This window comes from Onychostruthus taczanowskii, unplaced genomic scaffold, assembly GCF_017590055.1.
Source record: "Onychostruthus taczanowskii isolate IOZ18803 unplaced genomic scaffold, ASM1759005v1 scaffold14, whole genome shotgun sequence".
NCBI lineage: Eukaryota > Metazoa > Chordata > Aves > Passeriformes > Passeridae > Onychostruthus > Onychostruthus taczanowskii.
Window position 1 is genome coordinate 10,558,966 of NW_024498573.1, and position 24,346 is coordinate 10,583,311.

Below are 24,346 nucleotides of genomic sequence, written 5' to 3' on the forward strand. Positions count from 1 at the left end.
ATGGGCACAAATGCAGTGACAAGCACAATGGCAAACACCTGTGTGGCAAACTTCCTTGCAAGTCACTTTAGGAATGAATGTATGAACCAGTGGAAGACAATGGCTTTCTGCTTGTTTGTTCACCTCACACAAAGTCAAGCATTGGTACAGAGCATCAGGACCTCCCTCCCATCTCACTGTTGCCTTCTGGGGGCCAACAACATTCACAGCTGAAAGGACAGCAAGTTCAGTCACAATTTCCTATTAGAAACAATTAATTCCTTACAAATTCCCAAATTAAAATGGCTGCAGCACTGCCAAGTGCCAGAATCAATGCCCCAAAAAGAGGAGCTGAGAGGAGACAGGTGTCAAATGTAAGATGGTTCACTCACCCATGGACTCATAGCACGTGTCAAAAAAGGGACACATAAAGTACCAGAACTAAACTGACATACTGTATTTATTGCACAAATTTCCCCTAAAATTGGGAATGGTTATTATAATACAAGTGCACATCTTGGGAAATATATACAAAACCAGGAGATAACAAGTATGTACATTTTACCCAGCATTTTACAAGTACCACCATCTAAATAATTTAGAGAAAGCAAAAAATTGTCATAAAACATCTCTAAGAACTAATAGGGAAAACATATGCAAGGTGTAAAATCTGTTCTTTTAAACAGTTTCTTGTTCTTAGCAGCCCAGTGTTTGCCAATTGCAACAAAATCAAATTTGCTCATTTGTGTGCCTAGTACAATTAGGTTTCAGCCAGAAAATTAAGACATGTTAATAATGGAGATTGGGAGTAGTGGAAAAAATAAATCAAACATTAGTTTTCTATTCACATAAAAGAACAGTGATATATTTTAAGAAGTCAATTCTATATCCTGTAAAAATCCCTTTTCGTATTTAACAAACAGACATACGTACCACATTGTTCACGTACCCAAAAAGTTAACTCACAGAAAACTTCCCATCACGCAAGGGTTTTGGTTGTGTTCTGCCCACAATACTGCTGAGAGGTGGAGAGGCTGCTGCCGTGCCAGGAGGGACTGGCACTGTGGGAGGATGACGAGGAAGCTGCATCCGTGGCTGCTCCATCTGGGACTGACTGAGCACATCATTAATGCCATTACTGGCTGGTGCTGGGCAGAGACAGCAGGGAAAGTGCCACTCAACAGCCACCTCCTTCTCCTCTCGTGTCAGTAATCACTGCCAGCCATGCAAGGGCCTTTCTGGAGAGTCAAACCCATTTCAAAGTGACCCCAACAATTCGCTCTATGAAGGCTCAAATGAGGACCTGTATTCTCCTGTGAGGATCATTGTGAGCACAGCCTGGGGGATGCCAGGGTGAGGGTGCAGCTGCCCAGCTCCCTGGGCACGTGCTGTGGATGAACTCACCCACAGAACCTCCCAAGGCACAGGCAGGAACCCTCCTCTGCCAGCCCCAGCAGCACAGACACTGCCAGGTCACTGCTGCCGGTCTGTGCACAGCATGGTATCCTAACTACTGCCTGTACCACATATCCTAGCGAAGAGTTAAACATCCATGTTCTGAGTGCAATCCTATATTTCATTAGAAACACATTTACACAACTGGACCCCTGTTTTGTGCTCATTCCAAAAGCCAGATGTAATATAATTGTGTGGCAAGGAAGAGACATTTGAAAAATGGGAGAAACAAATCCTTGGATCACATATTAAACATGAGGTTTTCCCCTGCAGCAGTCAGCATCAGATTTTATATACAAAAGAGGTTCCAATGACACTGCCTGTATGAATGTTGGGGTCACTTCCTGATGTAGACTCAGTCCTACATGGAAGGGAGGGGTGGGTTTTGCCATGTAGATCTCCCTGGAACAGAGTTTTAGGTGACAGATTTTAAGTAGTACTGAAAAACTTCTCCAAATCCTGGCCCCAGAGAAGGAAGGGAGGAGAGTTCTGTCACTGACAGAGGTGGGGCAGGGATCTCTCCTATTGTTTTCAAGTTTATCAAATGGTTAAAATAGATTTGTACTTAAAGTAACTCTGCAAACAACAATAGCAGGCGTGCTGTACTATTGAAAAGATGATTACAGAATGATGTATTTATAGAAATTTTATACAATTTAGAGACCAAGTGAATATGTGTCTCCTACTTGTGTGGATAATTTAATCCATGAATTTCAATATACTAAACCTAACAGATGAAAACAGAAGCTAAAAATCAGCAACATTAATTGGCTGCTAGGACAAATATGGAAAGCAAAGCCTAGAATGAAGTGTCCAGTTAAACTGAGGTAGTAGAGCCTTCGAAAACATAATCCACCTCCCACTGTCTATTTACATTACTTACACCAGGCTGGGTCCATCAGCTACTCGTACAGCTATTGTATATACAATGACAAACCAGTGATGGCTGAGTAAAAGAGAAATGCTGAGAATAAAATAAACAACATTTCCTGCTGGTAATTACACAAGTGAGTAGAAAAGAGATTAGAGTTATCTGCAGCAAGGGTATATTTGTCAAAAAATAATTTGGATATTACTACACTATGGTGTAATCAATGTTCTTTTTTTTTGTAGAATGGTTTTAAAAAATGTATCAATTTGTTACCTGAGCCATTAAGGGTAATAGTCTACTCGTTTTGTCCCCAATGCTTTGGTACAATTATTTCTAGTTCATTATTTCAATAGCTGACTGACTGCTGTATAAAGAATATGATGGTCCAAGATTTTATATATCATACAAAAGTTAGAGGTAATTGTCATGTCATTCTGGGGAACCCATGGGGAAATTTCAGCCAACCGTTCTCTTTAGATTATTTTTGTTGTTAACATTTTGATTACGTTGATGAAGAAAAGCATCATTTAGTATAAAGCAACATTTAAACATTATAAACATTTAATACTGGTTACAGCATCCAGCCAAGAATCTCCATCGCTAGTTTGTCTGTTGGCCTGTTCCTCCGTTCTCCCTGTCACCCTCTGTCCCCCACTATTTCCTCTTCCCAGGAGAAAGATCATAAATAAATTCTGTAGCTGACTGTCATTAATAAGCTTCTTGCAAAAAAAACCACCAGGCCTCTGCCCCGTTCTTCGTCTGGGAACTATTCAGAATTGGACTATGATGTGAAAAAGTAGAAGTTGTTTACAAATCACTGCAGCTTGAGAATTACAGATCCTAACGTGATCCTCATCAGCTGCAGCCTGGCTGAAGGCAGCTGCTCTCTTGTTCAGTTTATAAGGGATGATGGCATCACGTATTTCTCAGAGCAGTTCTTCCTCCATTCCCCAGTATAAGTCACAGTCAGCCATTGCGGCAGAAACTGCTAGAAAAATGCATCTCTTCAGCTTTGCTAAAATCTCCACTTTTCTGTGGTGGAAATCCTGGGCTTACTCAGTTTTCCTTTCTCCTTTCTTTATCCTTTTTTATAAATTGTTAAGTGGGAGAGGAGAAGTCTCCAACTGTTTGCACACCATGCAGTCATATATGGAGGTGCTGCAAGCTCAACAAGCAGTTTGTTTTACTTGCTGCAAAGAGAAAGGAGCCAGAACAAGTTGTCATCCACTTTGTTTCCAGAGAAGCAAAAAGTCAAAGTCTGTGGCCTCTGGCATTTTAAAGTAGGATCTGGGCAACGTACGGAGAGTGAGTGCTCGCTACAGCTGCCAGCAAGGGGAGGTCGCTGGATTCAATCCTGAAAGGAAGCAGAAGAGTCATGTTTAATCCAGCCTGAAATGTCACTGGGCTGAACACGTGTCAGAACCCACACCGCCTGCTCGAGCCCCAGCACTTGCACTTGGGCCACGGGCTACACACTGCAGCTGCCAGACTGCTCCTCCCACCCCTCCAGATGCGCCTGCTCCCACAGTGTCAGCACTGCCTGAGCTCCCACCTGCCTGCTGGGTTTTTAACAGGGCCAACAAACTGGTGAGAAAGCAGATGGGGGAAGGAAAATTCCTGCCTAGCTTCAGAGTAAAGGGAATAATAGTTGGGGGACACAGTACAGGAGCAGAGGACCAGCTAAAGCTGCCATGTCCAGCACCACACATGTTCTGTGTGCCTTCCTGCTCATGCTGCACTCCTCCACAGGAAAACTTACTCAGAGCCTTCCTATAAACACCCCTTAAATAACTCCTCTGCCCATGCCCCACACCCACAGAGAGGTATTATGTGCCTTACATGACACAGAGAGTGTTTCCTGCCATGTAGGGAAAGTCAGCCTGGAGGAATCAGGTGCCCCATGTTGTTCAGTGACGACTGACCAACTAAGAAGGGAGTTTGATAAGCTCCAGAGTGCTGAACCCATCTTCCTGCCCGCAGGGAAGGCAGAAAAGCTGGGGGATCCTTGTGATTGAGCAATGCCTAAGGAGAAGCCTGAAGCCATGGGTAACTTAGGAGTTCCAGTCTCATTTAGGAATCCATTTTGCTGTGCTTAGGAACAAGCCCAGGTGGAGGGTGTGCACCAGGACACCCAGGGTAGCACTGCTGGGAGAAGTTTGTGACCATACCCCAGCACCACGCCCAGCTCCTTGACATGGACTCTCATCTGGCCCTTGAGATACTCAGACAGCATCTTGCTTTTGAAGTAAAGCTCCTGCAGCCGATCTTCCAGGTGCATCACACACTATAAAAAGCAAAAGGAGTTGTGTCAGGGAGAAGACAGAACCAAAGCAGAAAGCACAGATCCCACACCCCTGCTGACTGTTCTGTGGCCATGTCTAGGTGAGATATTCACTGGCAGGACTTTCATTTTTGAGCAGAAGCCTTTGACTACATGTTAAATCAAAATTAATGAGGCAGCTGTTTTGATAAGACTGGCATTTCAATAGGCATCACAAACAGCTGCACCAGAAGATGCACTGGCTATGAATACAAACTCTAGGAAGAGCCTTATGTATCTCTAACCTGTGAAGTTAAAGGATGCTTCAAAACAATCACCCTTGTGATTCCCATTTAGACTTACAAAGTTTGGAGATAAATTATGCTTGTAAAGCTGAAGAGTGGAATGAAGCAGGTTGGAGACGAGACTGGAGACTAACACTTCTTTTCCTAGTTTATTCTCAATCATTCTCCTCTGGCTACTGGCCACTTGCACCGTCCATTTGTCCGTGTCTGCAATAATGCAGACAGCTTCTGCAATGGGCTCGTCCAGAACAGGGTGCTAGGGACAAAAAATGAAGAGCAGAACCCCAAGAATGACAAATGACAGCACTCTTTTCACAAAACTTTTCACAGAAATATCCATCCTGGATATTAGGACAGCATTGCTGGGTAGCAGGATAGCATCCCAGACACTGCTTCACCTAAAATACATCTGCCCACATTGCATTCCATCCATTAAAACCAGTGGGGTTTTGTGAGTAAGGCACAGTCTTAGAAGGATAGTCTTAGAAGGCTATTTTATCTTTTCTTACAGGCTTTAAAGAATGTCACTGGCTGACAGTTACTTTTGGCATTTGATATAAAGAATTCTGACATATCTAAAGTGTATTTTAAACTCCTAAAACTGAAAGCACCAAAAATTCAACTTGTTGTTTAGTGTGGCTGTGTTAACGAGGTCAGATTATTCCCAGCTGTCACAGGTTTTTCTTCACGGGAGGCCAGCAGAGGGAGTTAGGAACCAAGCCTGTGCCTTGCCATCCCCCCCTGCTGGTTTCCACCTCTCCAAAGCCATGAAAAAAGGTTCAAAAAGGGAGTATTTGGAAACCCACTGTCCATCCCTAATAAATTTTCTGGGCTGAACTGTTAGCAATTATCTGCTTCCAAGGAGTCAGCAAGGGCATGCAGAGAAGGGCTGCAGGTCTAATGCACATTGTTGAAGTGAGAAGTAGGGAAAAGGAGACTTTTTGGAAGGTCTCAGGAAAGTGGCTTCTCAGCAGTCTGTTTTCCCTTATTCTCTGAGGAATAAACTAGATGGGAACAGATGTCACACTTTCAGTGACAGCCTGCTTTCTACTTCTTTTCTGGTAAAAGTGGGAGGAAATACCACACTTCCTAGTCATGCCCCAGTTCATCTAGGGAAAAGCAGCTGTGGAGGAGCTCCAACACATCAGAAACACGAGTTCTCTTCAGACCATTATCTTTACATTGCTTTCTCCATCTCCAATGAGGACAGTGCCAATTGGACACATGGACTACCACCCTAAAGAAGGAGCAATGTCTCCAAAATACTGAGCATTTGTGATGGAGAACACATTCTGCTGCACAAGCAGCAGCACATTGGTCAGACGTGCAGGGACAGAGGAGGGAGCAATGAGAGCTTCTGCAGCACTGCAGGAGGACTGTGTGCCCAGGGAGAGAGGCACAACCTCAGCACATGGGCTTGTTTAACATCATTCCATCCTGTGGGACACAACCATCAGCTGCCAAGCCTACAGGACACAGTGATACAGCTTAGCACTGAGATCCATCTTCCCAGGGCACAAGCCTCCCAGCTGGCTTCAGTAGGAGTCTGATCTTTCATGCTCCAGAACTGCAGTGAAATATCCACGTTTTTCAGATACATTAATTGAGAGCAGAGAAAAATTGGTGACCTGGGACTGGAGAAATCTGACAGGAGCTGTGACAGGAAATATTTCCACTTCCAGCAGGTTGTACCTTCACAAACATTTATCTTTCCCTACTGTGAGAAATACATTTACCAAATATAGCTTAATTACCTGCACAGCATGAGACAAATCTGACACCAAACAGTGCCTCAGCTTTTCATCACTTCCTATTCCTTGCAAAACAAAGTCAGGGACGTAAGAGGAACAGTAACCTCCTAGTAAGGATCTTCCAAAATTGGCAATACTGGGCTGGACAGAGTTGACTTCAACTAATTTTGACCTGCAAGAAAGGCATATCAAAGAGGTGTAAAACAGTAAACAGCAAATTCACCTTACATAGGTTGCATTTCTACTTTTTTCATATCTCTTCTATCTTGAAGTCAAGCACTTTTTAAAAAGTTTACAGTCAGCTTTTGCAGTCAGCTTATCATGGAAGCAGAGAATACAAGCCAAGATCACAATACACCATTAGTATTTTTTTCCAGACAACTGATCTCTCAATATTACTCCACAACCAGCAAGCTCAAGAGGCACTTTTCCAACCCCTGATGCCAAGCTAGGCTACAGTCCTCCAAATATGTGACATGAGAAGAGGCTCCATCTTTTTTAGGCTCTGTTAGTGCTGAACAGTACTTACCCAGGGAAGGGAATCTCATATTCCTCTGCCCAGTCTTCTTGCTCTCCTCCATAATAGTTACTGCCCAGTCTAGTTAGATCATGGCCTGTATCCTCACTCTCGCTGTCACCCAGGGCACTGTCTGAACTCTCATTTCTTGGAATGTCCCAGTCAATTCCCGGAGCCACTTTTTTCTCTACATTTTCCCTGTCCCCATGGGGGACACGAATAGAGATTTTCTCTCTTTGGTCCTGCTCATTAAAGCAGTTTTTGTACGTCTCTTGTCGAACAGAGTCCATAAATTTACAAAATTCACTAGGTGGTTTGCAAGCCTTTGTACACAGCTTTTTAGAAAATTCTAAACTACTGTTGTGAGCAAGAAGGTTCGCAGCTGCTTGCCCTGGAATATCGTCAGTAGTCTGGGTTTCAACTGAACTGTCATCAGTGAAATATTCATCAAACAGACTCATGCTCTCAGCACTGTATGGGTTTGAGTTCCAGCTCTGATGCTCACTAGCAACTTGAGGAAAGGGTTCAGCTGTCCCACAGTCTCTATTTTGGTCCTCAACAGTTTGTTTAGCTTCACAGTTCTGATCAGCAGACACTCCTGCCTCCGCTGCTGGCGGGCTGTGATGCCTGGCAATTTGTTCCACTACTGCCTGACTTCTCAGTTCGATGTCTGAGTCAGGTGACATGGAATCTCCGATGAGGAAAGTCACCTTTGTCTGAGCCTCGGCAGCGCCGCGTGGAAACGCGTCCATGAAGAGCTTATCGGGCGGCTTCTTCTCCACGGCAATGCCGGGGCTCCTTGTGCCCCCTCCCGCCTGGCTGCCCGCCTCCAGCGCATCCTCACTCCTCCACGCGCTGCCTGCTGGCTCCAAACAAGATTCTGTCCCCACACATTTCTCGGGTGAAGCTGACCCTGTGCACACCACAGTCTCCAGTTTGGTATCCAGGCAGGGCCTTGGTTGTGTCACATCCACGGCATCTTCCTGGCCATCCTCAGGAACGATGGTTCTGTTCTCGTCTGAAGAAGATTCCAGCTCTACCTTAGGAGTGCTTTGCATGTCTTCTCTCTCTTGCTGTGCAACACCTTCTATGTTCTGTGCGAGGGAAATGGGACACTTGCAGTATTTACAGCTGCAGTTGGGAGCTCTCATCTCTTCAGACTCGGTGGGGAGCAAGTTGCCCCTGTTCTTGTGCATCGTGACAAGCACATACTCAGACTCTTCCACTTCTCCTTTCTCCAGCGTGGTGGTGATAACAGTGCCAGGCATGACGATGGCCTCATCCTCCCCATTTTCCAGAAGGTGTGTCTCTTGAAGTTCAGAGCATCTGATGAAATAAGTGAGGAAATAAAGCAACCTCTGGACCAGGTCATGTCTTTTGCCAACCACGACTGTTTTCGCTAATCTCACAGGTGATCCAATGGCCCCATACAGGTCACCTAGGACAGGAAATTAAACACACAATTACTTGGCATCTTTGCAATAATTTATTCTTCTAACAGCCAGCTGTTGGGCCAGTTTTCAAAGACCAGGTCTACAAGAGAGAAATACTAAAGCAGTAGAGTTAAAACAGCTATGCTGTACTTTGTTTTCAGTAAGAGAATCCCAAAGATGCTGTTGGTATGATCTGTAAGGTGAGCCACTGGTCAGGGGGACATGTGACTTCACACATCAGGGAGCATTCACACCACCCCACTACAGCTTTGGAGGCTCATCTCCTGGGATCCTTATACAGCCATGGCAGAGAGGAGGCATCTGTGCCAAATTACCCTGGAAAGTCTGGAAAGTGGGCTGGACTTTTACCCACAAAAGAAAGCTGCAAAAGAAACAAACCCATGCCAGGAATGAGGACAAAAAGTGACCATGGCAGGTGCATGGCTGAAGCCAACCTCCTTCTCTTCCCTTCCCAGAGTTCTGCTATGGGTTGGATGGGGTGTTCTGGCTGTACTCGAGTCACCTGGGCAAGTGCCTGTGTGTTCTGGAGGTATTAGGGCTGAGGGGACAAGGAGTCCTCTTGAAGGCCACCCTAAGCCACATGAGGCCTGAAATCAAGTTTTCTTGCTAACACCCTGGCCATTCCTACCTGTACAATAATAGCACCACCTCACAAAACCTTCCTTACCTTCCCTAATCAAATTCCATGATTGAGTTTGTGTGCAGAGCAGGACGATCTGACCTCCCCTGCTCTTCTCTGCAGGGCAGTTATCAGACAGTATGACCAGCTACCCACTGACTGGGCTCTGAGACCTTCCCTGGCGGTTGCCAAGCTGTGACTTCCTGTTCTGCTTCACTCCGTTGTATTAAAAGTATGTTCACTTCTGATCAAAATATGAATTTTCTTGATTTTCTCATTCCAGAATGAGGTTTAGTGATAGTGGCATCCCACAACATAAAAGCAGATTTTCCTTACAGGAGGAGGAGGACCAGAGGAGGCTTGGAATCCTCCACCAGCACCAGAGCAGGGGACCTTAAGGGACCCAACAGAGAGGACTAAAGAGGACTTCACTTTTTGGCTAACATTTTTTAATGGATAATGCCTTAAAAACTTAAAACATAAAAAATCACAGTGACCACCTCTAAGCTTGAAACACACTTTTGTCTCATTTTGTATTGAAAATAAATAACCTGGGAGGGGAGTAAGCAGCATCTTAAACCTCACCTCACGCACTCCCATTTCTGTAAAGCTGCTGGGGGTTTAGGGGTATTTGCCACGTACCGAGCTGAGCCCACAGTGGGTTGTAGGGATGAGTTTTGGCCAGCATGTCCACACTCTGGGAAGAATGCTTCTCCAGGAAGATTCTTATTGGTGGCTGGCCATTGGGCATGACAGTGGGGACCCAGGCCAGGTGGTTAGTCAGCACTGCAGTCAGCAAAGCTGGTAAAAACCTGAAAGCAAAATGTTCAACATATTCGGGGTTTTTTCCAGATATACACTCAAGATGTTAAACTGACAGCAGCTCCAGTCTATATGGATCAAGGATTAAAGAAACAGCCTGACAAAATCAGCAGAGATCATCTCTTCAGCCTTGGTTCCTTGGGGAGAGAAAGGGTGGCTGGACCCTCCCTCCCACCCTGGCAAAGCTCTTTTCTAGAACACACGTTTAAAATAAAATGAAATATTCTAACTTTGTTATAAGACTTCCTATTTTGCAAGTTTGGTGTTGTAAAACATCTCAAAACACATTTAATTCACTCACTGCAAGAAAGCAGTGGCACTGTGTGGCCCCTGTACTCCAAAGAGATCCCAAACCCCTATGACTTGTGACTTTGGATGAGAAGGAAGACTATTGCTACCAAACCTGTAAAACAGCTGGATGCTGTGTTCTTTCACCTAACTATTGTGCAATTTCAGCCCATATGGCTGCTCCTTTTCAAAAATAACCCCCCCAAAGTTCTGTAGCTCAGCCAGCAAAGCTGTGTTCTTATGCTGGCAAAACAGTTTTCACTGGCTAAGCAATTAAGGTGAAAAAAACTTCCTGAAAAACATGAACTATCTGATTTACTGCAATGATAGAGCATGGTTTCTGCTCTGTGGAGTTTTCCCAGTTGGTTTTCCTGGCAGGAGCTTGGCCCAGCAGGCTCCACACACGGCGCTGTTGGTCACAGTGGCTCACGTGTGGGGAGGAAAAGAGCTAAATGTCTCAAAATAGTGTTATTAGAATAATTTACAAGCATCAGGAACCCTACAGCTTCCATGCAACCACACTAGAGACAGCCAAAGGAGGAGAGGAAATTTAAAACTAGATTGGCAAGGATAAAGGGCCTAATTTTTCTCATCACTTAAAATATTATATTTAAAATAAAGAAAACAAACCCAGATAAATGACTTCTTAAATGTAACCAACATGCACAGGACTCAGAATGGCAGGGATCAAAGGAGACAATCCCAGCAAAGACCCTCCACTGAAGCAGGAACTGATCTTCAGAAAATGCATTTGCACCCCTCAAATTCCCTGTGGTTTCTCCCATTGCACTGGGGCAGGAGCAGGCAGACCACAGTGAGCACTGTCACAGTGGCCACTGTCACCTTCCCCTCAGGGGAGAGAAGAGATGCCAAAGGTGGTGGCAGAGCTGGAGGATGGGAGCAGCAGCCCCTTCCCACCCTGCAGGGAGCAGTGCCCCTGACCAAACACCTGATCTGCTAGTGCCATTCCCACACAAACTACACTTGTGCTCTTTTTAGGACTTTAATGGAGATAAACCCTTTAAAAACTTCCCCTGCTCATGCCCTGGGAAAAGGGGACAAAGTACTGACAAAAGAGTAAATTTATCAGATTCTCCCAGTCTATCAGAAACTTTCTTTCTCAGTTTTCAGCATCTGCTCACAGCTGGGGCCTGAGGCCAGAGAGGTGAGTGAGCACTAAAGAGCACAGCAGTTCTTTAGTGGCATTTTAAAATTGTATTTAAGGTTTGTGGTCTGACAGTATTACAGACACAGCTCTTCCTGAATGCATAATCCTGCTCATCATATGATAACTGATTCTGCAAGATAAGTTAATGCATTTTGTAAGGTACCTTCACCCCCTTCCAGACATCCACACACATCACATACTTCCTATGAACATGTTTCAGATGTTCAGCCTCTACCAAGATTTAGAGGATTGTGGGGAAGCAAAAATTTAATGAGATAATTTCTAATTTGTTTCAAAAATAAGGTATTTATGGATGGCCTTTTGATTCTCTGATTACCAGGAATTAAGCAACTGATTTAAAAATTGGTTTGAAATAAAAAAGGACAATCACAGAAGTAATTTAGAAACTGAAATCCACCATACTGATTTTTAGAAGCATTTTCCATCAAGAAAGTGAACTCCTTCATGAAGCGGTGGCACAGCTGGTTCTTCTCTGGTGTCCCTGACATCATGGTGAGCCAGACAGGCTCCCCAATCCGTGGCATCGTGTAGAGATTGCAAATAGTTGTTCTAGAAAACAAAACCAAAAAATCCGGGAGGTTAAAGAAAAAACAAACAAACAAACAAACAAAAAACCCCAAACAAAAAACCCAACAGCCCCCAAAAAACCAAACTGAACAAAAAAACCCAAACAATAACAACAAAAAGTAGAAATCCCAGCTTGAAAGAATTCTGTGCAACATTTAGATCCAGCTATCATTTCTATCAGAAACAAAATTTCTCTCAGCAATCATTATCCAGACCATGCTGTTCATTAAATAGTACAAATTCACCTTTACCTCAGAGAGCTGAACCTCACAGGCTCCTCCTGCACCCACCTGACCTAATCCCAAACACAGCAACATTCCCTGGCACAAGTCAAGAGCTGCTCTGCTCTGAATGAAGGAATGGATCATTTCTTCTTATCTCCCTGCTTGTTCTTCATTTCATTTAAAACAAACTTCTGCTTTATTTATGACTAGGACAAGGTTGTATGTATCTGACTTATAACAATACCTTAACTTCCTCCTTGCTTTAAAAACTTGGTGTATATCCAGGCCAAGCCTATGAAGTGTGGGTGTGTAGAGCAGGGAACCAGTTCACATCTTCAGCTTTAAATAGAGAGTATGACAGTAAAGTCACCCTGTGGCTGTACCTATTACACACTCACCACATCCTTTTTGACTCTACAGAGGACAGCAAATGTATGCTTAAAAATTTGCTCTGCAGTAAAATACCAGATTAAAATCCCTCAGTTTACTGTTAAACTCTCTAAAATATAAACAAGTTATAGTTTAAAGTACAAAGCCTACATTATGACACTATGGGAAGCTGGATTTTTAACACAGTAGAAAAAATCCAAAAGGACATGGGAAATGACTGATCAATTCAGGTTTCACCCTGCCTAATGCACTACTTTTTCTAGGCAAAGTATTTTTGTTTTAAAAGGCAAAGATATACATTACCTTATTATCCCTAGCACCACCCCTGATTTATAAAGCTCTTATATCTTCTTTTCTATAGATATAAAAACCTCTGAACTTCTATTGTATCTTATATAGCTTCTCTGGATATCATAGTCTCAGAATTTACATTCACTCTCAGGAGCAGAGCTGTGCACAGCAGGCAGGCAAACACACTGGAGCAGCAGCTGCCAAATCTTCCATGGTTTAGTGTTTAAAGTGGAATTCCCAGGAAGTGAGAGCTGCACGTCAGCAGCAGCACAGCACATCCCTCCCTGCTGCAGGGGCTCCCCGGGGACGAGGGAGGCACCCCCAGTTACTGGGCACAGAAGCAGCTGGTGGTGACCCAGAGCTGCTCCCCAAAGGGCAGCAAAGGTGACTGAGGTCACCAAGGCTGCTCCAGAAGGAAGAAGGTGAGGGGGCAGTGGCTTTCTCTGCCTTGCTTTTCCTACTAATTTTCATCAAATACAAAATCCATCCTCTGTGCTCACAACAGCGAAAATCAACTCTGTCTTCTTCAAAGGTTAGACCTCCAAATCCTCCCCTGCCAGAAGCATGATGAGAGCACCACGAAAGAGTCAGTGTGCTGGAGAGGGGGAAGCTGAGTTACCTCTGCACTGCCCAGCCCCCCAGAGGCTCTGCTGTCTGCTGGGTCACTTTGGAGCAGCCTCACCAGCTGCTCCATGTTACCCTCTGCTGCTGGTCCTGCCCTGGGAGGAAAGCCCAGGCTGGTGACAGAGTGACAGACCTGAGCACAAGTCCTGCTGCCGAGACAGGAGCGGGGCACACAGCCAGGGACACCAGCACTGCCTCTGGGGCACCAGAGGGTCTCCAGCAGCACAAGCAGTCTTGGGGTACCGGGAGTTCATTCCTCTGCAGGGGTAACCTGGGGCTGGGGGGCTTTTATTAGGGGAAAGCTTTCTGTTCACAGCCCGTTAACTGGAGCAGATGTTAAAGATGCCAAAAAAAAAAAGAAGAAACCGCAAGTCCAGGGATCTCAAACTCAAGCAGTTTCAAAGCTCAAAACAAGTATGAACGCTTACACCCCCCAGACACAGCTGACCTGGGAATCTGAAGATAAACAGCACAACTTAACGTAAAATACAGCTTATTTCTCCATCCTATGCAAACTAACCCAAGCCAAGCCTCTTGCACCTCGGCTGTTTTGAAAAAAGAAACTACTTCTATACTGAAACCAACATATTAAAATACTTGTTTTCGTTGAAAAGATAGCCCGAGTCTTGTGACTCGTTATTTACTATTCTGGTAACCCTGGCTGCATCTGCAGCTGATAGTGTTTCCTCCGAGCCAGATCAGATTGCCTGGCCCGAGGCCAGCAGGCATGTGACTGCAGCACAGGGAACCCTCCACGCCAGGAAGGCAGCAATGGCACTGAGACCAAGGGCAAGGATTAACTGCTTCCCAGCTCTTCCAACAGCCAGGGAAGCTCTCCTGCCAGATAGCAAAGGGCAAAAACGAAAACAAAACAAAACTAAAAAAAATGACACAAAGAAACCCTCCTCAAACACTACAGGGAAGTTAACTGGATTTTAAAAATAACAATCATTAAAAACCCACTTGGCCCCTCTCCTCTTGGCCATCTGCAGCAGCACCCCCTCCCCTCCCTCCCCACACACACACCAGCATGTGAGGGAAAGCTCAGCTAATGAGAGACTCTGCTCTTTTGAGGGTTCTGGTACATTTAAATTGGTTTATATTTGGAAACGCCTCTGGGAGGTTGAACTCCAGCCTGGAGCTCCCAGGCACCTTGGCCCCAGCAATGCAGCGTGGAGCACAGGGAGCAGAGGAGCCCCTCAGGAAACACCTTCACATCTCACAGGGTCTGAGAGCCATGAAGCCCAGCCTGGCCAAGCAACTAGGGAGCCCTGAGCCAAGGCCAGCCCAATTCCTCTGGGGTCTGCCTGCCCTGTGGGCACAGGTGGCACCAAGGTGAGCAGCCCTGCTCCAACAGACACCACAGCACAGCTGCTCCCTGCTTCACCCTCACCCACATACACCCCCAACCACCCTCGATTTAAGGACCAATTTTCAGCACCAATCCGAGACATCTTTTCCTGGTGCTGTACAAATCAAACAAGCCACATAGCTCCTCATGGATGAAAGCATCCTGCTGCAGCCCCTTCCTCCCCAAGGAAAACACAGTGACCCTCAGCACTGTGCCCCCAAAGCAGCTCTGCTATTTAGGAGCCACACCATAATGGCAAAGAAAGAAAATTATCAGTGGTTTACAAAGCTTAATTCACATACATTTGTTTCCTATCCTCATTCCTTCCTTCCAAAGACGATTCTTCCTTTTAAAGGAAGAGCAAAACAAAGGCAATCCCCACTGCAGGGAATGCAGGAGCGGGGCTCCCCCAGAACTCAGCGCCCGTGCTGGCACCACTGAGCACAACGCTCAGTTCACAGCAGCATAAGCTGCTTAAAAATTACTGGCAGAAAATGGGATCAAATCTGTCTGCCAGAGAGCAGAGAGGTGTTTCCCCAGGCCCTGCAATCAGGGTTTCCTTGCCAGCCAGCATTTGTGCCACACAGGTATTAGTCACATGCATAATCTGTGTTATCAATGTGCTGCGTTGGCCCCAGGGACCGGGGGAGCCAAAATGTTTATGCAAGTACAGTAGCTTATTTCGTAAGTCATGTGTCTGCACAGCTGACATCCACAGAGAGTTCTAAGCCTCTAAGTCAAGTGTTAATAGCTACACCCATCAGTGCTTCAGAAAATTAAAAATTGCTGTAAAGTGACTAATGATGCAAAGGTAGGCCTGGAGCTGGGTACCAAACTGATGGCAAATTTATCAACAGTCTCGATTTGCAGAAGCAGCTTGGGCCTTCGAGAGAAGGCAGTTTTGTTTTCCAGCTTGGACCCAGCTCCCTTTTTGCAGGCAGAGGAGTGACCTACAGCCACAGCCCCTTCCCTGCAGAGGGGACTCTGGGCTGCCATGCTACCTTCCCTGATCAGCAGGGCAGCACATCTCCCATGCCCACTGATCTGAGGTTATTCTGATCACCAGAAAAGTGCACATCAGCTACTCTTAAGCATCTCTGAAAATCTGGGGGGGTTTAAAAAAAAAAAACAAAGGAAAAAACAAAGAAAATTCTCCTTAAAACAACTAGACTGCAATGAGTTAAACCAGCAACAGGATTACATTTTAGAATCACCAGCCCACTGAAGTCAGTACCCTTCTTCCCTCCAGCACAATTTGCTAAGAGGACAGGAATCAACACAAGTCTCAGGTTCACCAAAGGACTTGTCTCCTGACTTCCCCGTGACTTCAGTGGGAAAGCAGACACCTAAAGAGATAATAGTGTCCTAAATGGGTTTGCTGAACCTGTGCCAAAGCATCTTTGCATCCAGCCTTTGGTATTTAAATATACCTCTCTCTTCTTACCAGACTCATCCTGCATTGCTTTGAAAAGCAAGGGGGTCTTGCATGTCACAGAAATGAGGATGACATGCATGTCACAGGGGCACAAGGACCCTGCCTAGACTGGGGGCACCAGCTGCTGCCCACCTCTGAATGCAACCCTTTAAAAAACCCCAGCAAAACCCAAAAATTGCCAAAGGCTGCTGCCCCAGGAAATTAATTTCCATGAAATTAAACTGGATTTAATTAACTTCATTACACTATTAAAGAGCAATATTTATATCACCATGGAAACCTCTGCATAGAACTGGTGGTTACATGCTCCCAGTGCTGGTTATGCAATGGCCATGTCACGGGAATGATCCCAGCTCCTGGCATGCAGTGAGTCCAACCTGCCTGTGTCTGCTGGGCAGTGCTTTCTTCCTCAGCCTGACCACAGCAGCTTCCTCACCCCATCCCAGCTCAGCACTGCTGAGTGTCCCCCCAAAGGAAAAGCCAGCACAGGGGATTTGGCCTGTGTTTTCAGGGCTTTTTTCCTGCTTTTGACTTGGGATAGGTGCCCCTCCCCAGCCCTCTGGAACTGTTTAACTTGGAAGGACAAAGGAGAACGGGCAAAGTCCGCTGAGTATATCTTGAGGGGGAATGTTTTGGGGGGAAGGTTTGGAAAACAGCTGGGGAGCTGGTGTTAACAGAGGGTGGGAAGGCACAGAAAAGGCTCAGGGAGAGACCTGGGAGGAGAGACAGGGCAGAGCTGTGGGAGTGGAGGAATCATTGTGGCTGCTCCGAGTTGCTGAACTTGTCTCAGGCCCCTGGGCTGGATCAGCGGCTCCCAGCAGTCATGAGCTCCCTCTGCTCCCTCTCTTGGCACAGCTTAGCCATCCACCTCTCACCACAGGCCCACGTGCTCCCTCTCTTCTGCCTTCTGTCCCTACAGGACATATCCTCTGCCCTTCCTTGTGACTGCCTGCAGGTGAGCTTCTAAAAAAATTTAAAATACACTGTGCCTTCACCCTGCAGCACCACCTAATCCATGGCATTCAGGTAAGAAGTGGAATTGTGGAAAAGTAAGTGAGCCCTCAGGATCCTTCTCTGTTCAGTAACATACATCCTGATGTCAGAAATTTCTTTTTATAACATCAGAGACCTGTCTTCAATAATGTCTCTAAAAAGTAGCTCTAAAAAGTAGTGGCTGTAAAAGGAAGCACCCTGCCACTCCCATCTGAGAGGAGATGAATCACTCCAAACAGAAGGATTTCATCTTAACTCCCTCCCCATGACTTCAACTACAGAAAGAAAATACAGCTAAATGCCAGGGATGTGCTTATCTGTGTTACTTTGTATAATACCTGTTGAACAGAGAATCTCTGCAGGTACCAACAGCCAAAGATTATAGCACTGCATTTGACTGGGGTATAGACAGCTCTCCCTCTTTCTAGCTGTTTTTCTGAAACACCTTTGGAGCACAGCTTAGAGAGAGGTGAGCTTTGCTCACACATCAGGACAATACACACTAGAGGAGGATTTCCTTAACAGGGCTTTGCAAGGCTTTCCCCCCCTCTCAACAGGCCACAAAAGACCATTTAAGAGGTCACTGGGAGCTTCCTTATCACCCTAAAACATAGGAAACTTTGAACATCTGGGTCCTGTTCACACAGGACTGATGGACACACACACTTGGAAAAATCCAAAACCTCAGACACATTAGGATGCCTTGGTATCACCAGTCCTTTGCTGTACTAACTTTTGCAGATGACTTTAGACATTTTAAGTTACTTATCCCGCACTACGAAGATCCTTCTAAAACAGCTCAAGTGCTTTTGAAGAAAGAAACAGAAAAGACAGGAGACATATGGCTGACCTGAACTCATTTAGGGCATCCACAATTCTGTTATATGCCAAACTCCGCTGGCTGGCATCAGCTGATCTCCGACTCATTTTCATGGCCTTGAAAACAATCATTAAACAGATAAGTAACACAGAGCTACAGAAGCACAGAAAATGGAAAACCAAGTCATGTGTTTGACTTTATCTTTTGTTCAGCTGGTCATGCAAATAATTTTTTTAAGTGATAAAGTGACGATCCAAGTGCCAACTTTCCCATCTGAGGGAAGACAGGTGAGGCACATTTGCAGCTTCTGCCTCTTTTGTGCTTTTCACCATTCCAAGCATAAAAGGGGTCAAAGTTTTAACTGCAGTGATGCAATTCCCACACCCAACATCAAGTTGATCCCACTTTTGTAACTAGCAACAGGAGTTAGAAATTAATCTGACAGGGCTGGGAGAACATACACAAGTGCAAGAAGCCAAAGCAACTATGTTTACCTGTTCTATTGCACTCTTCAGTTTGTTCATGTGACTCTCAAAAAGAGGGAAGTGTGAAAAAAAGAACTCGTTAAATTTGTTGTTTTCATCTTCATCTCTTGAGAGTGAAAAAATAACCCCAATTGCTATTTTTTTCTTCCTAACAATTCCTGGGTTTGGACCAGAGCTGTCATCTGACAAGTTGAAGCTTTCATCCATGGACCTTTGGAGCAGGAACAAAAGGGAAAGTTAATGTAATCCACTGCTTAAAGTTGTACCTTGGTTTCCTGTGTGATTCAGTTCTTGAACATTTAACTTCAACAAACGCCTTTTGCTTGAATGTGTTGTCAAATCATCATCTTTGATAACAACCCCTTTGTGATTTTTTACAAACATCTATTAATTGATTCCGCAATCACAAAACTCTGGAACCAGATACAAAGTGTTTATAGGATCAGAATATGGTATTCTAGTTCTCTCCCATTCCTGCCAAGAATTTGTGTTTTGAGTATGACTTTAGGGCTTCTCATCCTCAAAACTATAGCCTACAGATTTACACGTCGCTGAAGGCTTTCCAGTTAGTGAAAAAACAATGAACGCCACGAGGAACACAGAGACTAAGAAAGATCAGCCTGACTTCCACCTCTGTAAATACCCCGGTGAGAGCATCGGCAAGAGCAGATGTACACATGCAAGAGCAGAAGCAGGCTGACAGTGGTGTATGGGCAGCAGGCAGCACTTCCACCCCCAGCTCACCATCGAGGGAAGACGCCGTTCTCCAGGCTGGTGGTCTGGCTGCGGCGCCAGCGCCGCTGGTAGCTGCTGGCACAGCTCTTGTTGAACGAGGAGCCCGGGGATGGAAACGGAGTGATGAGCAGACTGCTAAGAGATGCTGCAAGAACAAGAGGAATAAAAACCTCTCCAGAAAAAAAGAGCATTTGGAATACAACACCAGCAACTAAACCAAGTATCTCAAGATATACTGGTGTTGCTTCTCAAGTGCCTTGTCTTTTGCTTATCTAGGTTTCTAATATAAAAATAACCAGTTTATAATGACATTAACAAGCCATACAAGCATGACAAGGGTGGGACAGTCCTGCTGATTTACATAATAGATAATGCACAGAATGCACCTTGCTCAGCAACCTGAGTATCAGGAAATAAATTCCTCGTGGAAAGGAGTAATGTTGATCACATCCTTTAACAGCCTTTACAATCCTAGCCCAAGTGTCCAACATCCTGAATTTGGAGGGAGGAAAGGGGTGCTGTTGAGGCCAATTCATGTTTTAACATTACCATCATAGGAACACAGAATCACAGAATGATTTGGGTTGGAAGGGATCTGAAAGCTCGTCTGATTCCATCCCCTGCCATGGGCAGGGACACCTTTCACCAGACCAGGTTGCTCCAAGCCCCATCCAACCTGGCCTCCTGGATTTGGAAAGGAGCTGACGGCAATTACTGTTTAGAAATGCTGCAAGTTCATTTTAATATTTAATCTGCCTTGCTTATTTGCAGCTTGTTTAAAAAAAGACACTGCTGTCAGGTTACTGTGAGGTGCCCAACACACACCCTCAACACCTTGCACCATCTGGACCTGTACAGAGAGGTGTCATTAATGTCACAGAGCAAACCAGAACAATCCCATTTCAGCACTACTCCATGATGTGCAGAGATCCCATGACAAATGAATATTTTTGGAGTTTACAGGGTTAACACATGGAACTGCCATTACCAGATCTTGCTATTCCGCTGTCTCTGTCCTCATTCTGCTCCCTCCCAGGCATATCCATAGGGTTGCTGTGAACTGTAAAACAAGGAATACCAATTAGCAGGAGAATGTACAGTTCTTTTCTTGTTTGCAGATCTCCATGTAATTAATGAAACAAAAACATGCTCATTAATTCAGATCAACAGCACTGCACAAGGCCATCACCAAGAAAGGCTGCTTAGCTGAACAAACCAAAACACTTACCTGAGAAGCCTTTATGTGTTTTTCTCAAGTCCATACACCTATTTTAGAGCAAACTAAAACGAGTACTTTGTTTCTTTCCACAGATAATTTTCAATAAAATTTGATTGTACCAAGAGGATGCTGGTCACATTTGTACACTCAGTGTATAGGCAAAAACCCACCAAAACTCAAAATAAACGCAACTTCATTCCTACACCAGCTTTCTCAGGTATTATATGTGTATTTTTAAAGGAATTGATACTTTTAAGTTGTGAGCAGTGTATTGGTTGTTCAACTAAGCTGTAAGCTGTCCAGATTCACAGTCTGCGTATAGACAAGATCAAAGGTCTTGACAAGGCTCAACAGTCTTTAAATGTGATATATTTTACAAATATGTGTGTGAAATAAAGCTACTCAGCCATGGAAATAAGATCCACTAAAGGAAAGAAATGTCCATTTTGAATTAATCTAATTTAGCTCTAATTTTTACAATTTGGTTGAAACCAATCCAGATCAAAATAGCTTGACATCATTGTGAAATATTATCCCCATAAATATTAATTCCATATTTAAATATTTAAGTTTCCAAAACAAAACAACACAGACAATCCCAAAGAGGACAATTAAATGCCTGCTGTCCTCTGGGGTTTTAAGGAATGTGTCCAAAAAGGTAAGGGAGCAAACACCACTGTCCATTTTCTTTTTTTTTCTTTTTTTTTTTTTTAATAAATATGAGATCTTATTTGCAGGGCTAAACTACAAATCCACACAGTTTGTCACCCCAGCTAGACTAGCCCCACAGCACACAGCACACAGCAAACCTGCAAAGAAAGAGGCGCTCCGGATGAGGCGGAGCGGACCTTGCTCTGAGAATGCCCGCCTGGGGCTGCAAAGCTGGGAAAGACCTACATGGCAAAACGTAAAATACACATCAGAGAATGAGGTTAGTAAAGCAGAACAGTCCATAGGGAGGGGGCCAGGGCAGGGAAAGGTTTGAGCCAACATAAATGCAGAGTAACACAGGCAGGAGAACAGCTCTGAGGCTTTACCAGAACGCTGATGTGAGGATGAGTCTCACAGCTGGGCTATACAGTATTTATAGATTAAAATAATAGACCCAGCTTTCTACTATCTCCCATACAAGGATGGGAGGATCTCAAAGGGGCTTTTTTTTTTTTTAAATTTTAAGGTTGAAAAATGATTAATTTATGCAGGCTCAAAGCCTAATTTGACCACAAACAGGAGATTCATCACAGAGTATAATGTTTGTTTTAACATCCACACTGGTGGGGTGCCTGGGAACACTGCTTCTGAAGAGAAGGAGGAAGGGGGAGAAAGAAGGCAGGAATTCATCTTAGTAGAAACAACAGAAAATTATAGGCTGAAGTAGTTCTGAGAATAGTCAGTACATAAGTTGAGTGAAATGATCCCATAGAAAATAAATGTTAGCAGTCTCAGTAGTTCATTTAAAAAGTAATACTGGATTATACATATACCAGGGAAACAGTGTATTTACTGTACACAGAGCCACAAAAAACACAATTATTTTTAAAGAGTTAATTGCCAGTCCCTCTCCTGTATTTGAACCCAGTGCTCACTCAAAGTTTTCTGATTATATAAAACACAAAGGTTGCACCTCAAAGCTCCCTTCCATTCTCTTAGGCCTCCAGTCATTAAAGGGAACACATGACCAGGGCTGCTTTGTTTTTTTTTTAACCAGCACATCTGAAAAAAAGCACCTTGTAAATAGTTCCCAGCCAAAACACATAGACCCTCCTCCTGTCACAGGTGAGGCAGGAGCAGTCTGTGCTGCTGAGCACCGTTGTTAGAAATGCTGCAGTTACAGATTAACTCCTCTCCCTGCTTTACCTAGGGTTCCCTCTGTGCTCAAATGGGAACTGTAAACAAAACACTTGTTGAAAACTTGTGCAGCTCAATCACAAAGAAAACTTCAGGATCCTCTTCTTGCTGGCAACCTTGTGCCTCTTGCCACACACCCTTGCCCAGAGGTGCCCATACCTCCTGCTCGGTTCTTGGGACAGTCACCTCACAGCTGGACACAGGTGAACAGCTGGCACTGGCTACACCTGAATCACTCCATGCCTAAGAGCTGCATTATCTGAACTGGAACTTGCAGTTTAGATCACTCTAATGCTACAGCAAATTTCTGCCAGGCACAAGCCACAGCAAACCCTAACAGTAAATGAAGGTGATCTCCTGTCTCTTAAATCAGGCACCACATTCACTGCAAAAATCACAACTGAAGCCTGAAAGGACTGTGGGAAATTAATTTGTAGGTTGTAAGGTTCTTACAATCTTAACTGGTTTCCCTTACAAATGGACTACTGCAAATTATTTTAATGACGTACACAGCTCATGAGCTTGAAAAGCATTTAAGCCCATGCTTGGGCACAGTCTTAGCAAAGTCAATGTGAAGGAAAGCAGTAAACATCTCTAAGATCAAGAACCATAGCAGAGTCAGAAACCCATTTAAGAGTATCACAGTCATCAAATATACTCCTTACTTCCAATCCTATAAAAGCATATTTTACATACAGCAATATCCTGCAAAGCAATTGTGAAATTAAGCCCCTTATTCCACCTACAACAGACATTTCCTTGGAAAATCAACAATCAAAATGAACAGAAAGAGGGGAGAGAGCCATGGAACAGGCTGCTACACTGGACAACCAAGCACTGAAGTCCAGTCCTATCAGCTCAACTGCTCCCAAGAGGAAAAGCCAAGACCTTTGTTATCTAATGTTCACAGAGCCTCCACCCACAGCTCTTCCAGGGAAGCCAAGTACTGAGGACACCAGATGGTTTCTCAAGACTGCTTAGCTGCCATGGTCAGCCAGAGGAGAGAACACAAAGATATTCTGTCTAATCTGATCCAAAGCTGCAGCGCAGCTGGGCAAGGTTAACTGAGACTCGGACAGGACACGCGGCTACAGCGCTCAGGTGGGCAGAGTACAGAGCAGAACGAGAATTATTAACGAAAATACAACCAGGGAACTGAGCCAGGCAGAGTCACTCCTGCCTGATCAGAGATATGCTCTTCAGGAATTTCTAAAGAATGTTATTTTCCAACATTTTCTGCATTTGAACTTAAGTATATATAAATATTTCTGTTATGTACTTTATATACACATATGCAGCTGTGTATGCTGAATGACTGCTAATTCCCTGAACAGTCCAAGTTATTCTCCTCCAAGCTCCATCAGCATTAATTTTCTGTTACATCTTCAGCTTTTTTTAAATTTGATTCTATTTAAAGGATTTGCATGTTCTAGAATCTATGATTACTCAATTAAAGATATCAGCAAATAAAATCTGTTTGCAATTACCTATATTCCCAAGAAGTCCATTCATAATTGTACTGTGGTCAGGCTTTAATGTATTGCTGTCTTGATTAATGAACTCAAGACTGTCCTGCAACCTATAACAAACATAAAACATATAACAAACCAGTGATTTGCATTTCAGTAGAATGGAGAGATAGTTCATTATAGTCAAAATGGAACAGACAAGGTAAGAACACTGGCTTCTACTGGAAAAAGCTTTCATAGCCTAAGCCACATCTTCAGATGGGTCACTTAAGAACAGAAAACAAATATTTTTCTAACATATTTTTGCAATATTTTTGGGGTTTTTTTCATCTTGGACTGAACCCCCAAGGTTGCAGGTAGGTACTTTTGTACCTTACAATATCAA

The 24,346-nt window shown here is 44.3% G+C and overlaps 1 protein-coding gene across 5 annotated transcripts in view; it reads right to left on the reverse strand.

Annotated features, from left to right (window-relative positions):
* Positions 1-421: 421 nt before the first annotated feature.
* FNIP1 (folliculin interacting protein 1) overlaps positions 422-24,346 on the reverse strand; it is a 64,874-nt gene continuing 40,949 nt past the window's right edge. For 3 of the 5 annotated variants that reach the window (XM_041397920.1, XM_041397922.1, XM_041397921.1), the window contains exons 6-18: positions 23,980-24,071; positions 21,454-21,537; positions 20,414-20,485; positions 19,435-19,570; positions 18,700-18,901; positions 18,236-18,321; positions 11,913-12,059; positions 9,854-10,023; positions 7,151-8,576; positions 6,625-6,793; positions 4,929-5,126; positions 4,474-4,589; positions 422-3,659 (exon numbers count right to left, since the gene is read on the reverse strand). In XM_041397920.1, coding sequence (XP_041253854.1) covers positions 3,581-3,659; positions 4,474-4,589; positions 4,929-5,126; positions 6,625-6,793; positions 7,151-8,576; positions 9,854-10,023; positions 11,913-12,059; positions 18,236-18,321; positions 18,700-18,901; positions 19,435-19,570; positions 20,414-20,485; positions 21,454-21,537; positions 23,980-24,071 — 2,977 coding nt within the window. In that variant the 3' untranslated portion in view covers positions 422-3,580. Of the gene's footprint in view, positions 3,660-4,144; positions 4,590-4,928; positions 5,127-6,624; positions 6,794-7,150; positions 8,577-9,853; positions 10,024-11,912; positions 12,060-18,235; positions 18,322-18,699; positions 18,902-19,434; positions 19,571-20,413; positions 20,486-21,453; positions 21,538-23,979; positions 24,072-24,346 lie in introns of all 5 variants that reach the window. The other 2 variants (XR_005952145.1, XM_041397924.1) reach the window with 2 other exon arrangements.